This window comes from Astyanax mexicanus, chromosome 5 (assembly GCF_023375975.1).
Source record: "Astyanax mexicanus isolate ESR-SI-001 chromosome 5, AstMex3_surface, whole genome shotgun sequence".
NCBI lineage: Eukaryota > Metazoa > Chordata > Actinopteri > Characiformes > Acestrorhamphidae > Astyanax > Astyanax mexicanus.
The window spans coordinates 29,926,172-29,943,850 of NC_064412.1; the positions used below are offsets into that span (position 1 = coordinate 29,926,172).

General features: G+C 37.3%; 1 protein-coding gene across 3 annotated transcripts in view; it reads right to left on the reverse strand.

Annotated features, from left to right (window-relative positions):
- Window positions 1-3,362: 3,362 nt before the first annotated feature.
- The window catches only part of LOC103030154 (nucleosome-remodeling factor subunit BPTF), a 64,225-nt gene continuing 49,908 nt past the window's right edge, over window positions 3,363-17,679 (reverse strand). For 2 of the 3 annotated variants that reach the window (XM_022675590.2, XM_022675593.2), the window contains 7 exons: window positions 17,183-17,408; window positions 15,722-15,948; window positions 14,081-14,254; window positions 10,926-11,118; window positions 10,738-10,822; window positions 9,809-9,995; window positions 3,363-7,440 (listed from right to left, as the gene is read on the reverse strand). In XM_022675590.2, coding sequence (XP_022531311.2) covers window positions 7,404-7,440; window positions 9,809-9,995; window positions 10,738-10,822; window positions 10,926-11,118; window positions 14,081-14,254; window positions 15,722-15,948; window positions 17,183-17,408 — 1,129 coding nt within the window. In that variant the 3' untranslated portion in view covers window positions 3,363-7,403. Of the gene's footprint in view, window positions 7,441-7,481; window positions 8,195-9,808; window positions 9,996-10,737; window positions 10,823-10,925; window positions 11,119-14,080; window positions 14,255-15,721; window positions 15,949-17,182; window positions 17,409-17,679 lie in introns of those variants that run through there. The other variant, XM_022675592.2, reaches the window with a different exon arrangement.

A 17,679-nucleotide genomic window follows, 5' to 3' on the forward strand; every position in this document is an offset into this window, starting at 1 on the left:
AGGTTTTGGCCCGAGCTCAAAGGCAGTGTGTGAAGGGGGCTGGAGTGGAAGGGGAGATGGGAGAGGTGCAGGCTGAAAAGAAGAGGAGCTTTATGGAAGTGCTGGGTGAGGGAGAAAAAGAGAAGGAATATGTGTAACCCCCTTTTTTGGACTTAGAAGGAAAGATTTAGGAAAGGAACTGGCTCATTTGGGCTTCTCTCTCCCTAAAGGGATAGGGGAAAAATTTAATTCACACAGTGGTCGTCAGTCATGCCTGGTGTCTGAACTTTTTGAGCTTTTTCACTTCTTACGCACTGGAGCTATGAACTTAATGTAGCTAGCACACAGTAGAATATTAAAAATGACAATTTTGCATAGTGATAACAGTTTGCCCAAATCATTACGCAATCTCTTAAAGCTGTGTGAAGGTGTTCAGTAGTCTTTCTTATTTTTATATATAATTTATTTATATTTTTTTGTTCAATTTTGTTTCATCTCTCCATTTTTATTCCATACTACATAATATGACCATAAAACTGGACGAATAGGATTATTGAAAATGACCTGAAATAAACTAGTTTTACATCTACTTCCATTGAAAGTTTGATCTCTCTCCTGTAAAGTTGCTGATTTGGATATACATGTTTTTCATTGGACAGCGACAGTGTATTCCTTTTAGAAGGTCAAATGCTTAATTAAATGCTCATTAGTGATCCCCCCAACACATCACTAGGAGGGTAAATACAAGCTCATAACTATTCGAATACATTTAAAACCAGTTAATACCTATTTTTGATGCAGCATCAGCTGCAAATGCACTTGGAGGAAAGAACAGCTCCCCAGCCCTCTTACATCAGCCAACAGATGCCTGTGCTGACCAACATTAAAATTTGAGTGATGTGGGAAGAGACCCCCAACTACCCACCCAGAAAGCCTGAGACGCTTTTGAGCCTTGTTATAGCAGCATCATGTAAAGCATCCACCTCGCCAAGACGTGTTTCACAACCAAAACGTTTCCAGCTATTGTTGTTTTTTTTTTTGGTCTAACTAACTGGCGACGCATTTGTCTACCAAGTGTACCGTATTTTTCACACTTTAAGGCACACCTGATTATAAGGGGCACTGTGTAGCATCCAGATGTTTTATGGGCCCCAACAGTGGCAGGTTAGCATACCTATTTATCAAGCCCAAAACCCTGTCATTATTATTAACCTAGTTCTCTATCAGCTACCCATGTTGTTGCCTATATTTCGTACATAAATGTCACACATTAAACATTTTAATCTGCTAAGGACAAAAAGCTTTATGTTTGCTTAAAAGCTACAGTGTTAAATACATTAACTGCTATGAAACCAAGACATTAGAGCAAGCAGTGAGCTAGTTAGCTAACGTTGTTTTGATTGTGCTAGCCCAGGGCATGATACTATTTTTAAATAACATTCTGGGCATGATATAATTGGGTTAAAAACTAGCTAAACAGGCAGATTTGTTTTTCCACTAAATAAGAAGGGCTTTGATTGGGAGCAAAATCATTTTAAAAGTTAAAATGACAAATAGACACAATACCAAATAACATATTCAAGCCTAGACTGGAGGAAGTTGGGGGTGAGGTCAGTTATGAAGAGGTTTTGAAGTGGGGGATGATTTTTTTTTTATATTTTGTATGCACTGCAGATGCACATTTTGTCTCATTCTAAAATGGCTTATTAAATAAACTATTGTTTTTTTCTACCTCTGTGCTGTACTGGCTCACTGTGTTCCAGGAGATGTTATAATAGAGAAAATAGCTCACTGTATATGAAGAATTCACTTCCTCTGCAGCTTTTGGAGGTTAATAATTGCTTCAAGCGATAAATAAGCTTGTAGACTTGCGGAGAGCCAGCCGGACCCGTCATGCTGAGAGACCATCAGTGTGTAATCTGCTATAGGGGCCTAAACAAGGCTTGTTCTACACAGTTAAAATAACTACACAGATAACGCGATAAACCGAAACAGGGCAGGGTCAACTGCTAGTTTGTAATAACAGTAATAATCCAGTTCCTTTAGACAGATATGGTCTTCAACTGTTTACACTAATTATTAGCTCTTTTCCCAAGGATCAGTGCTAACAACTGCCATTTCCTGAGTTCAGCTTACATCAGTGATATTTTCTGTTCTTTTCAGAGTATTTTAAATGCTAGCAAATGCTAGCAAGCATGTTTTGTGAGGTAAGAAATATACATGTTACTCAAGATTCTCTTTCTGGGTTCCCACAGAAGTGCATGTGTGAACAGATCCTAATTGGATCAACTTCAAAAATACTCTGAAAAGACTTTTAATATACTAAAACCTGAAATCCTCTCACATCTAAAAACTAGTCACAGACTTTTTAGTCACAGACTAGTCACAAGTTACATTTTGCAAAGACTGGGGGATCTTACAGGGTCACTAATTTGCAAAACAGCCACTAGATTCTTTCTAAGATGTTTTTACTTTTATTTTTATATACTTTTATTATTTTATACTTTTCCACTCAATCGTGATATAAACAGGAAGACATGTCAAAGAGACACTCCAGAGATGCTCACTCCACAGATCCACCAGTTTCTGAAGAGCCATCGGCAACAACGAATGATTGAGATGTTGCGACTGCAACTTAAATCTAGCAAGACTCTCATGATTTTATCCTGACACTGACAATTTGTCTGTAACAGTGAAATCACTTAAAAATCGTTTGGTGTAAGGTCAGCACTGGATGACCAGGTGCTGGGCAAAGTTGAAAATTGGACTCAAAAAAGAAAGGATGATCTTACTCCAGTCCTCTAGGGTCCTTTGCTAAATTTATTCTTTGCTTCTTATTGATAAAAGGTTTTTTTCTAGCTTTATATGACTTGAGACCTGTCTCTAGGAGCATGTTCAAATTGTCCTTTCTGTGCACTTCACCCTAGCCGCCATTTGCCATTCTTTTTGTAAGTCACTTGGTGTCACCCTGTGGTTGCTGACTGACATTCAAATAAGTTTGCGCTCAATCTTCAAAGCTGAACCCATTTGAAAACCACTGAATTGTAATCAAGAGGACGATGGATGATCACAAGCCATCAAACAAAGCTGAACTGCTTGAATTTTTGCACTAGAAGTGGCATAAGGTCACCCAAAAGCAGTTTGAAAAACTGGTGGAGGGTATGCTAAGCAACATGAAAGCTGTGATTAAAAATCTGTATTATTCCACCAAATATTGACTTTTAAACACTTAAAACATTAGTATTGTTGTTTCTCAATAAATATAGACATTATTGTATGAGAATTCTTGTATTTGGCCTAAATGCTTTCAACACAAATGCACTTGTAAATTTAGAGCAATTCAGTAAAACAGGGACAGGGTTAAAAGAGACAAGAAGAGCAATTTGCTGTGAAAATCATTATTTTATTCCCTAGGATGAAATGTCCTATCAAGTACAAAAAAGATACCTTAAGAGCAACAATCTGTTAAAAACATAGATATTTCCCTCCAAAGTCATTAAACCTTACTCATAAATGCAGTGTCCATCAGAATTGATGAATAAATTATACAGAATAATGACACTGAGTTTATTTTCCTTTACAAAATGCTTTGGAGAACTTTTTTCCCATCCTTCTAAATCACTACGCCCACAATATGCAGCAGTTTAATACAAAGGGTCATTTCACCAAATGTAAAATAATCATCCCAAAAATGATGCAACATAAGAGCACCAGGTCCTTCAAGGGTGTTCTTAACATAACAATGCAAAAAAACATAAATAATCTAAGCTTTATCTAGATATACTCTCAAAAATAAAGGTGTTTTGAAGTGTTCTTTGAGCTACGACATAAAAGAACAACTTTTGTTGCCATGAAGAACCATGTTTGTAATTGAGATGTGAGTGTGAAGAATCTTTTTCATGGAGCTTCACTGAGCGAAAAGTCATTCTTCTATGAAACCACTTGAAACACCTAGTTTTTTTTTAAGTTTATAATTAAATTAAATGGATTGATGAGCTAGGTCAGGTCACACACCTTATCATACGTTTACTTCCTGGTTTCTGTATTTAAACACACTGGTCACTTTATGAGAAACCACTAACTTGTAACTTAACTTCTACACTGACTGTAGAACATTTGCTGCTTTTGCTGCTGAGTTTTGGTTAACCACCCTCTTTCTTTTCATCAGTGGTCAGTTTCTGGCCAAGGAACTGCTCTTGGATAAATATATTTGGACGGTGAAGCTAGAAGTGATACTACCATAATATTAGTAATAATGGAGTCCACTGGTTGTTTCTACCCAATCCTATTTTACCACTTAGCTTTACCGCTCTGTTTTGTGCATGCCCATCTTGGGGTAGGGTGTCCCGATTCTTGTTAGGCTGGGGTTTAATGTGTAGTTTTCATGTTTTATTGATTTTTTCTTTATATAAAAGCATTTACAAAATCACAAGTAGTTAATCTCAGTAGCTAGCTAGCTAGCAATCTAATTTCCTTGTTCCACATTAAATGCAACAGACAGCAGCATTTAAGGTGGAACAGAAAAATAACCTAAAATAAAAGCCCCCCATTTTAGAGGAATTAAGAAATGGACATAAAAAGCAATAACAATTGCTGCATTACATGTCCCCTTTCTGTAGACATACAATGTTCTTAAGTTAAATAGTTAATCAGCAGCTAGGTTGCTAAAATACAGCACTGCACTGCTATAGCTAGCTGATTCTTGAAGGTTTGTCCCAATTCTTAAGGGGAGAAATTTACCCCTTTCTCTTGTAACTCTGTGACAAACAAAAGGGTTACACCCAAAAACTATAACTACTACGGTACAGAACAGAATCAAATGATGTACAATCTGTATAGTGGAACTATAGGGTTTTCTGAACTCATAAAACAAACAGTAACTAGAAGAACAAGGCAGGATCAGTACATCTCAAGCTCTTGAAATTCTGACATGACAAATTGCAGTGAATTTTATATTATAAAGCCTCAAACATGTCAAAAATGCCCCAAAACCTCCAACTATCCAGCATTTAAGGAGAAAAACCAGCACTGTCCTAGTGAGCCACATGCTCAGACCATAAAATATTTGTTTTTCAGATTTCCGGATGTTGTGGGGACCGAAGGAGGAAAAGCTGTGTGACCTGATGCTCTCTTTACATTAAGGGTTAATTAAAGCTTAAAGCTATTTTAGGACGGCCCTTCCTGAAGAACATTCCTATTCGGGGGGACTTGATGGGTCAATTTCCCCATTTCCCCAAACAGGGTTAAGCCTAGCCTTGAATTACACAGGAATTTGAATGGAAATGTTCCATTAATGGAAAACGTAGTCTATGACTAGGCCTCTACTGGGTGGTTTCACTGCTCAAAACTCTTCGAAATGTCTTCAGCTAAAAGGTTAAAAAAGCTAATGCCTGGAAATGAGAGCAAACTAGGTTTGCTCAGCATAAAAAAAAAAAATCAGTGTAAAAAATAACTAGAACAGAACTACATACATATTTTGTTTCCCAGCCTGGATGAAGGCCAATACTTTCTCAGTCGCGTGCTGCCAAAAGGACAAGAGGGTGTATAGGCTTAAAGCAGCATCCATGACACTAACATCCTATACCTACAATTGTGTAGATCCTCCCATGTTGCCAGGAGGATAGACTGGCCGGTTCAGGACCTCTAAAGGTGTCCTGTAATACTGTGCACCAAGACCAGCATTAGCAGCTTTAGAACCTTTCAGATCTATCTGTAAGTTGTGAGGTGGGCCTCCATGAGCACCAGTGAACCTTGGGCAGCCTGACAGTGTGAATTTTAGTAGGTTCACAAAATGGGGTTTCGGTCAGAAATGTAATTTTGTTTTTTCCCAACACTGTATCTCCAAAAACTGCCTAATATAAAATCCCCTTAACAATTTCTATTGGAACAAGATAATTAAGAAGTTAATTACTTCCTACCTTACAGTGGATTTAATATTATAGCTGATCTGTCGTGTAGTTTTCCTAGTTTAAAACAAATTGTCTCCAATGGCGGCAAAAACTGGTTCCAAGCATTAAATGGACCAGCCAAAACAATTGACTGAAATCCTTTAAAACTATAAAAACAAGAAAAACATATTTACAACTCATAAAATTTACATATCTTGAGAATATGAGATGTTTTCATTTGTACATTGTTTTGTTTATTTCTTTCAATAATAGTTTTGGTATTTGCCTATTTAATTTATATATTTGTTTTTTAACCCCTCTTAACTCTTTGATGCACAACATGGGTTTTAATTTACTATATTTTTGCAATAAATTAATTTAATCATTCAGTATTCAAGGTATTCCTCAATTAACACGTTTTGATCTTTATAAATTCATTTTTTAATTTTATTTTTCATTTCTTACTTTTTAAATTAAAAAACTTTTTGTATGACCACCCCTCTAATGCACAACATTGGTCAAAAATGACCCACATTAATTTTCTCTTACTTAAAGTATAGTGTGTTTCTAAGAAATATCTTTGACATAAACGAATCATTAATCATTTTCTATTCCAAGTATGCAGTAAATATCTTGTTTTTGTTTACATGTCAAAGTTAAAAGTAATTATTATTAGCATTTTATTTTAGTTAGCTAAATCTCCTCCTGATAGCCTAGCTAAAAGTACATTTGTAGGCTATTTAAAATAAAAAGAATCTGTAAACCTTTGTAGATTCTGAAACTAACAGTAGCTTACCAAGATTCTTACTGTTACACACAGATTGTATGTAAATATATAATGATATAAAATATATTTTGTTCATATAGAATTATAGTAAAAAATAAAATAATGATAAGTATTGATCAAAAACAAGACATTTAAAGAATATTTTAAATTCTGAATTGAATATTCAATCATAAATCAGATTGATTTCAAATAATAGAAATGGGAAATAAATGTGGATCATTTTTGACCCATGTTGTGCATTAGAGGGTGTGTGTATATGTTGAGCATCAAAGGGTTAAAATGGAAGCAATTCATTCTATATAATTGTTTGATGATAAATGGAAAAGCAGAAATGGACACATTTTTGACTAACATCTTGTTACATTAAAACCCAGCAAATTTGAGAACATTTTAAGATCATTTTCCAGTTCCTATACAATGCTGCCATGTTGCCATAAATGTTGGCATAGTAAAAAAAATATCCTATAAAATCTTGACATCCAGACAAGATTCTGTTGGACTAGGGTGATGCATGTTTCTAGAAGATGGCAAAAAAAACAACAACATAAAAAACTGCCACTGTTCTTCCTTCTTTATCCCTGCTGACCATATTTTAATGAGCAGTCCCCTCACATCCTGTAACAGCAGGAGTTCCACTGGTGTGCTGCACTCCCTTCAGTAGCTTCAGGCACGCAGCAGAGCCTCGGCTCTGGGAGCACCACCTCCTCGGCTATAAAATTACTAACCCAAGAGCTTATTGGTACTGTAGTTTAAGAAGCTGTAGACTGTAGTCTGTTTTTATGAGACCTACAGGAAGCAGAAGAAGAGAAACATGTGGATAACATGGGTTATTTTTATTTTATTTTATTAAAAGCTTATAAAAAAGGGATGCCAGTGGGTCTTTATTTAATTTTTAACGACAATACAAAAGTGATAAAAAAAATTATAATAAAAAAAGGTAGCAGCCATGTTGGTGTTAATCTAGAACAACCTACACTATAATTCAGAACTTAGTTAATAATCAGAAACTGAACCACATAAACCCTGACTTGTGGTTTCTTTCTGTTCTCTCTGTTCTGTAATGCTTCTTCACAGAATGTTAATACAAAAAAATATCACATACTGAGGTACAATACAAACAAAAACACATCATGTAGCATTTTTCCAAACGACCGAATAAAAGACAGGTATATTACATGGCTTTCTGAGGTAAGCTTGTTGTCCCACCACAGGCCTGTGGTCGTTTAATGTATCTAAAGCTTATACTGGGAATTTTATAAAGTACTAAATATGACAGAGACATCAAGGTCAGCCAGTGAAACGCACTAGACAAACTTACATAATAATGTAAATGAATGTACAATCATGAGGTATAAAAAACCCAGCTTTTCCCACGGTTGCTCGAGTTACCGACATGGCTGCCACTTTGTAAGATCACTGTATGATCTGATCGGTCACTCCATCCGCCCATACTGCCCCCAGGGCGATGGGAGTGTATCTTAAAGAAAAACACAGCTGAGCTCCACCACTGCCTAGCTTAGAGTGACCCAGGCATCATAATCTGTGAATATCAGACAGACAGAGAGAGAGAGAGAGAGAGAGAGAGAGAAATGGGGGGGATAGTGATGGTGTAAATCCATGCAGCACAAAACTGGAATGTGTGTGGGTGTGAAAACAACAAAAACAATATGAACACAATAAAAATAATAGAAGCATCTCTTACATGCTAGCTATGTAACATGCAGAGGTGCAGAGGCACAGCAAAATGAATGGAATGGAAACATGAAAAACATGGAAAAGCAAATTAAACAACCAAAAGACATGAAGAGACACAGCCTCAAAGGTTAGTCCTAAGATTATGAAAGCAGCATTTTCCTAAATATGTTTTTTTATAAAATAGATTTAAAATGAACAAGCTATTTCTGGTACTGTTCCTTTAAAACACAGTTTATTTGTGACATCACTTATTTGTGAATCACATATAATGCAGAATATGCTTTGAATTCTTAGTTACATACCTTTAGGGTCATTATAATTTCGTATACACTAAATTATGATAATAATGGCGCACAATATACGGTGCCAAAATCGGGGTAAGAGCGCAGGATCAGCTATGCTATAGTACTTTTGGAGCAGAGAGGGTTAATGGCCTTAAAAATGGTCCAGCAGTGGTATCTTATGTTTAAAAAAAAAAAAAAAAAAAGAAAAAAAAAAAAGGCAACTCTTCTTCACAATTCTGCACTTTATATCCCATAATAATATAATTATATCCCACAACAAGGACTTTTCCTTTTGTTGTGAGAGCACTGACAAAATGCAAAAGTTACCAAAAGTCTTGTCTTGCTAACTGCCTCTCATTTCTATTTGTTATCTGTTCCATTTGCACAACAGCGGATTGTTGAAACTGTTGTTTTCTAACTGGACAGGTTGATTTCAGAGAAGTGTGATTGACTTGGAGTTACATTGTGTTGTTTAAGTGTTTTTTTTTTTTTGTTAAGCAGTGTATTTTAATATATTTCTACTTAACTCAGCTTTGACCATATATATCATAAATAGCTGCTAATTTCACAGAAACGTGAGGAATTATAACTAATGTATTTGCTGTGATTCTTCTGCTTTTATTTCTGTTATTTTTTTCTGGTAAAGACCCTGATTTTGTAGTGGAGAAGCCAAGAACTGTTCATCATAATGGCACCAGCACTGGTACCATAACAGTGGAAATGCCCCATTGGTGTACTTGGGTTTTGAGCCCACAACCCTGTGAATCATAATAAGCTGTGTTCTGACTGCCTGTCTTGTATGTACTGGCATGGGCGTGGTAGTGGGGGGAAAAGTGGACCTGACTATCCAGGGCCCGAGTAGGGAGAGGGGCCCATGAAAATCCTGATTTTTTTTTTCGCTCACTTTCCTTTGTTTACTGGCATGGATAGGGGCCCATTAACATAGAGGGTGTACAGGGCCCAGAATTTGCTGCTACGCCCTTGTGTACTGGGCATTTAAAAAAGCGCTCTAAGCTAACTTGCTATTGGCTAAAGTAGCAGAGACATGTGAAGGAGTTAATGAGAGGTTCCCTTCCAAGGCTAAAAAGCAACACACACAATCCATGCAGACAATGAGAGCTACAAGTAAAATGTGGGAATAGAAAAAGTGAGTGAAAGAGAAATGTTTTTTTTACCTGCCCATTTTGAAGGCTTTAAGCTTTTGGACGAAGAAGGTCTCCAGCACCTCAGCGCACTGGTAGAAGGACGAGTCGCTGGGGTTGTAGTAACGACAGTTATCAAAGATTTTAGTCATATCTGCTACATACTCCGTCAATTTACTGTAATGATGCTTCAACAACCGTTCCTCCATCGTTGACAAGTCTGAGAAGGAGAGCGAGAGAGACAGAGGGACAAAGAAAATGAGAAATCATACTTGGGCCGAATACCGTTCCTCTGTTTTACCCATGTCTCTTCTTTGAGTGTTGACTTACAAGGGGAAGGGGTCAAAATATTCCCCTAATAATTGGAACAAGCATTTCAGCACATAAAATACAAATATAGCTATGTATAGCAGTGGAGCGTTAAAGTTCAGCGACCCATCTGCTGGTTACCTAGCTAACTTTGGGGCATCCTATGCCTGTATATTAGAATAAGGTTACATTAATGCTAGCTAAATTAGCTTTGTAAATCCAACAAAGAACCAACAATTCAAGCAAATTCAAACAAAGAAACAACAAACTCTGAAATAACTTGGATTATAATTTACATTAAAGGGAAGCTAGAAAATATTGTAGTTTTTGATTTCTTACAAAATCATTATTTAAAAAATGCCAAAGCATTAACCTTAAATTGAAGAGAATCGGACAGCGCTCGTATAATATTCAATATATTTATTAGAAATTAGGCTGAAACGTTTGTGTTTTATCTGTGCGTCTAATAAATATTTTGAATATTATACGAGTGCTGTCTGATCCTCGTCAATCTTTGATTACCTACTGCAGATTCAGCATGTGAGAAGTATTTGGGAGCGCAGCCTGTTTTTTTACTTTTTAAAGCATTAACCTTATAATGTAAGTATAGAGGGTAATGTTATTACATCATATCCAAACAACCTGCTGCTTACCCATAGGCTCTTTTATTACTCCATAATAATCAGGAGCATCTTCAGGGTCCACAGGCTCAAGGAAGGGCCAAGCCATTTTATGTGCCTATAGAGAGGGGATAAAGAAAGAAAGAAATAAGAAAATAAAGAAAGAATGTGCATAAAAAATAGAAATAAAGTGGGCGAGACAGACAGAGGAACAGACAGACCTGTAACGAGCGCAGGATCCTCCGTAAGCCCTCGTAGTCTTTCTCTGTGAGTGGCGTGAGGACGGTCATGGCGTCTTGAGTGGACTGGCACTGTGGGCAGATGTACTCGTCGATGTGTGACGCTTCGCTCTGCAGAATCCCCACACACCGGCCATGATACCAGTTCTGACAGCGATCACAGCCGATATAAAACCTGCCACAAAACAGCACTGTTAGACAACCAATCAAGGTTAAACTACAATCAAACTACACTGACTGTCAACCATCTGAGGATACATTACCTCCTTCTGCAAGGTCTTTTACTACTGTTACTCTTTTAGGTATATCCCCGATCCGATCATGTAATAGGAAATTGGGGCAGATTGGGGCGAAAAATTGGAATCGGATTGAAAAGATCCGAATCACTCATTTATCAAAAATGTAATGTTGTTACTCCACAAGTTTGATATAGACTCGTTCAGGTGCTCTCTCACACATATGCGCACATTAAAAAAACTAATAATAATAATTAAAAGCTCTTATTTAAACTTATATTTTATATTTTTAAACTTATATTTTTAACTAATATTTTAATTTTAAAAGTATCAAAACTACCCTTATATTATATATTATAATAAAGTAAAAACATCTAGTCTAAATCAAGTCACCACAGCTAAGCTACCACACTTGTTTATATTGTGATAAATTGTGATACAGTTGTTAAAAAAATAATAATTAATTAAGAAAACAAAAAGAAAAAAAACTAAAACTTAACGGACAATTTGGATGTATTCTTTTTTTTTTTTTTTGTGCATTGCCAAAGTAAAATCCAGCCAAGATGTGCAAAGGTGTCATCTAAGCAAGAGGTGCCAACTTTAAAGAATATACAATATAAAACCAATCCTGGTGTGTTTAACACTTTTCTTCATAGTTTGGATGACTTTTGTATCATTATTTGCATTTTAAACACTGAACTAAAGAGAAGGTTTGAAAAAATGAGAGGAGAGATTTCTCCCTTACTCTAGTGTGGGAAAGAAGCCTCTGGTTATTGTGGAATGAACAAATATAAAAGAGCATTTCTAGAACATATATTCTGCTATGAGAAACATTAAACACAGCAAATCAAATGCCAAAAATAAAAACACTCTCTCCAAAAACATACATAAAACTACAAGACAGTTTAATGAGAAGTCTTCACCTAAAAATGCTAATATTAAAACTTTTTTAATACTTTCTATAAACATTTTATGATAAATGTAGCAACAGAAATGGCCCAAAATGGCTTGGAATGAGATCTCATTAAGTTGAGTTAGGAGCGTGTTTCTTTCTCCACTTCAGAGAAAGGCTAGATCTGTTATGACAGTGACAGCGTAAAACTCGGGCCATGTTATGTCCCTCACACTCAAACCATGGCCAGATAGTCCTCGCCTTGTGCAACTCTAATAGCTTCCATACAGCTCTGCAAAATGAGGCCGTTCCTCTGAACCCTGCAGTACTAAATTAATATAATCTCTGCATGTGGTTTTGTCATAGATGGTATGTGTTTCGTTCTGTAATGCTCAGTCTCACACACTTTATCACACACACACTGAGCCCCACCCCTACATGCTAAACTATCCACTGCTCCCTCTATCTCACTCTCTTATTTTCTCTCTGTCTGTGTCTCTCTCTCACCCGGTCTCTCTATCTCTCTCTCTCTCTCCCCCTCTCTCTCACTCTTGGTCCGTCTCTCTCTCTCTATCTGTCTCTCTCTTTATCTGTCTCTCTCTGTCCATCCCTCTCTCTACCCCTCTATCTCTCTCTCTCTTTCTCTCTCTGTCCATCTCTCTCTCTGTCCATCTCTCTCTCTGTCCATCTCTCTCTCTACCGCTCTCTCTCTCTACCGCTCTCTCTCTCTACCGCTCTCTCTCTCTGTCCATTTCTCACTCTACCCCTCTCTCTCTGTCCATTTCTCTCTCTACCCCTCTCTCTCTCTCTCTGTCCATCTCTCTCTCTACCACTCTCTCTGTCTCTCTCTCTCTCGGTCTGTCTCTGTCCGTCTCTCTATCCCTCTCTCTCTCTGTCCATCCCTCTCTCTACCCCTCTATCTCTCTCTGTCTCTCTCGGTCTCTGTCTGTCCATCCCTCTCTCTACCTCTCTCTCTGCCCATCTCTCTCTCTACCCCTCTCTCTGTCTGTCCATCTCTCTCTCTACCCCCTCCTCTCTCTCTCTCACTCTCTCTCTGTCTGTCTCTGTCCGTCTCTCTCTTTCTCCCTCTGTCTGTATCTCTATCCCTCTCTCTGTCTGTCCATCTCTCTCTCTACCCCCTCCTCCTCTCTCTCTCTCTTTCTCTCTCTATCCCTCTCTCTCTCTCTCTCTCTATCCCTCTCACTCTCTCTACCCCTATTTGCATTAAAATGAACAACACACCATCATTGTCAAACTAATAAACTATTATATAGAAAATATAATAAACACAAGTAATCCATTTTTTTTAGTTTACAAAGAGAGATGCTAGGCTAATACTGCTAAAAAACACTGGATTTAGACTGACATGATTCCAATTACAATAAATACAGACCTAGCATTGGTCTCTAAAAACACATTTGGATCTTCATCTGTTTTGCAAAGCCAGTACATATGAAAATGAAACAATTCAGAAACGAATTTGAGTAACTGGAACCTCCTTTACCCCCAATACAGCGTGTGGTGTTACTCTGGTTCAATTACTTAAAAGTAGACTAGCACTAGAGTAACTTTAGCCTAAATGTTTAAAAGTTTTTTCATTTTTTAAAACTTGTTTAGGAAGAAGTTTTCTGCATTTGTGAAGCAAATAAATACTTATTCTTGATATGGATTCACCAAAACAAGACTGCTGACAGTTTAACTTATTTCTTAAAAGCGTTTATTAGCCTAGCATCTCCTGATATAAACTAAGAGAGCACACAACAGATGCTGAAGAGTTTTAGCTGTATAGTCAGTGATTAATCACCTTTATATGAATTTCTGGGCTCTTGCTTTAATGAAAACATACACTGAGCATAATAAAACAAATGGACAGCACACTGGTCAAGCACTGTGATTGGTTACAAGGAATTTGAATGGTGCAGACTTACTGCACAGTCTTACTATTTATCATGATAAAAACAATATATTGCGCATCTCACTCTAACTCATACAAATACACACACACTTACTGTGCTTCATCATAGGGAGTTCTGCAGATGCAGTAGAGCTCCTCTGCGCTCCCCTCCTGTGCGCGCTTGCACTCAACACACACATAATCATCCATCTTCTTTGCCTCCTTCTCTGTGATGCCCACACAGTCACCATGGTACCAGTTGGTGCACAGGTCACAGCCTATGTAGAACCTACAACAGGAGGGAGGGGGTGAGTAGGTACATAGAGGGAAAGAGAGAGAGAGAGCTGATATTAACATTAGCCTAATGTTTGGATTTTCATGGTCTTAATATTATAATGACACCCTTTGTTTGTGCACGCTCTGATTGGTTCTGTCAAATGGACACCTAGGGAGCTCTCTAAAAAGAGTCAGAAGAAGCTTGAGAGAGATGTTTAGAGATTCACCCCTTTGATGACCTGGAAAAACATTCTGCACAGGCCAACCTGACACATCCATACACCACTTTAGCTTTGCTACAATTTGTACATATACATTTTGTTTTCACTAACTTTTTTTCTCATGTTTTTTTTTTTCTGTATCAGGGAGTTAAGCCCTTTCCGGATGGGATTAGTGTCTCAGGGGGACGTCTGTCAAAGATTTCACACTTCACACTTTTTAGTGATAAAACTCTTGCATCCGGACTTCAATTGAAAAGCATGAAGACCAGTGAGTTTTTTGGCTTTCTCGGTCACATGACATCACGTTCAGTAGCTCCTCCCTTTCCACTAGCTGTTGTGTTTATGTGGATCTCTGTGGAAACCCGTGCCCGAACTGTAATTACGGTGCGTAACAGTGGACAAAAGCTATTTTATTAAACGCAAGGTGATGAAACTCATTTATGTGAGTCCGGACTGAACTAAAATTACTGGAGGACCACAGAGTACAGAGAAAAACAGTAGATAATTCAGCCTGTAATTTTCTCAGAGGACGTCTGAGAAAAGCACATGTGGTCGTTCCGGAAAGGAATAAAAGAGAAAACTACTCCAGGACCCCCTGAGAAACTAATCCTGTCTGGCTAGGGATTTAGAAGCAGTTTAATGTTTTTTTAGGTTGCTGTTAATACATTCCAAGTTCTTGGTTCATGGTTCATACTTCCACAGAGCACCCAGTGTTTTAAGCTCTCTCCCCAGACTCTCTTTCACTCAACTCTCCTTTTCTCTTACGGCCTATATACTATGCTTATTGTCACACAAAAACTTGTATCTTAAATTTTTACTTACACATAATGTGAATCTAGCCATTGTTCTTTATATTGTCTTAAATTTTCATGAACTGACCAACAGAATTGCTCCAAAGTGTCTTGGAATTCTTTAAACACTGTATCTGTAAAGCAGAATTTACTTGTTTACTGTTTGTCTACATTAACCGCGTAGCTTCTTCATTTCGGAAAAGGGGAAAAAAAATAGTGTATTTTGTGGGTTCACTACTAGGGTTCCCTTAACCCTCACTGTATCCTGGGCACTGCATTAATGGCAGCCCACAACTTCAGGCATGTGTACGTACGATATCACTGTGTGTGTGTGTGTGTGTGTGTGTGTGTGTTTGTACACTGCATGGATGGGCTACAGCCAAACACCACAAGTATGGCCACAAGTACGGCTGTGTTGTACTGTATTTAAATTTTGGATGAATCATCACAAATTTCTTGTCATCTTACTTGGTCTCGTCGTACGGAGTCTTGCAGATGCAGTACAGTGTGGGGTCCCTCTTGCTCTCTCTTGAGTTAGTGGAGATCATCATCTTCTTCTTGGATTTGGCCATGTTCTCGTCTTCATACTTGCGTTTGTTTCCAGACAGCGAGGCTGTGACCTGGGCGGTGGCAGCAGCAGCCTGAGCTCGCGCTTTCTCACGCTGGATCTTAGCCAAGTCCTGCTTCAACTCCTCCTATAGAGCAGAGTATATGCATGACCGACACAAATGCATGAGCAGAGAAAAGGAAAATTCAGCATTATTCCAAATACTGGAGCTATGAATTACACTGGAATGAAAAGGGTAATGAGGAACAATTAACACGTTAGCATCATGGTTTACCAATTATGATCGGGCCACGCTGTAAGCTTTATAAATGATAAAAGGAAATTATCTACGTGGGCGGAGTATCTCTATACTTCATATTTATTGGTTTTTAGAATGCTAGGTGTTCGGCGAGCTGCTTTGCCCGGTGTTGTGACGGTACTAGCATTCTGTTAGAATTCGACTCCACATATATGAGCACCTCGTAGTAGAGTGAGTGTTAAAGATCTGTTTGTAAATAAGGGTTAATCTACCGTTACAGTAAATAAATTAACGATTTTGGAACAACACTTTTATTAACACAATTATTTTTTTCCTCTGGTTTGTTTAAAGGCTGCCTTAGCTTTCTGTAATTAGTCCGGAAGTTCAAACTATCTAGAAAAGTGTTTCCACACTGCAGATGAACCAGACCATTGCATTGTACACAATATGTCGTCAGAATTTTTTAAATAATACAAAAACTCCATATCATGATAAAAGCAGCAGACCTGAAAGCAGCCCATTTTGCAATTTTCTATTAAGCTATAAGGTTATTTTTGTTGAACATTAGTTTATGTTTGCAGATCATATGAATGCACTACATAATCTGAGCTTTAGATTTGTGGTACATTATTATTTTTTTTTTTTTTTTTTTTTACAGTATATTATTTATTTTCCTTTAGTTTAAAAAATAGTTTAAAAACTATTACTTATAAAAAATCTGTGTCTTTGCGAGTTACTCCAGTCCACAAAATAGACACAACCTGAGTATTTGTAACTGTTCTATTTAAAATATATACAATGTTAACATTTAATCTGTCGCAGTAGCGTGTTTTTAATAAAGGTTTTGTTATTTTGCCAAGAATATAATTAATAATAAAAATATATAAACCAAACATATATTAAAAGTACATTAAATTTCAGTGCTATTATTTTTTAGAACAGCTATCCCTAATCTCACTTATTTCATCCTAAAATCGCTAAAATCACATTCAGATCTTAAACACCACAAACACCAACTTTTACACAGAGCCGATCTGTGAATTGAGATCTTCTTTAACTGAATTATTCCATCCTCTGGATGATCATTCCCTTATCATGCTTGCACTGTTCACCCCACACCCACCTGAACCTCCAGATGCAGCTGTCGGTCCAGCAGTGCTCTTTTCCTCAGGATCTCTGCTTTGAGATGTTCTTTGTGTTTGTGAAGCAGAGCTGAGAGCTTGCTGGCTGTTTGTTTATTGCGTTTCTGCTCCACAATCTCCTCCCGTTTCCGCTTTTTGGCCTCCTGACGCTCATCCTTATCAATCTTATCTAGGATACACTTCATCACCTGGGCGCACACAATCATCCTGGAACAGAGATTCATATTCATATTTATTTTTTGACAGGGTGTCAATAAAATGCTAAAATTTGCCTATAATACTGATATAATATGAGAATCATATTACACATATATAGAAATAATTCTGCATGGTGCAGCAGCTGATTTAGCAGCAGAGTTAATCATAGAGCTCACATTCAAATTCAACATTTATCAGAACTTTCACTACAAGGAACATTTTGGCTACAAATAATAATAATAAGATGAGCATGAAATCCAGCATAACAGCTGAAGCATTT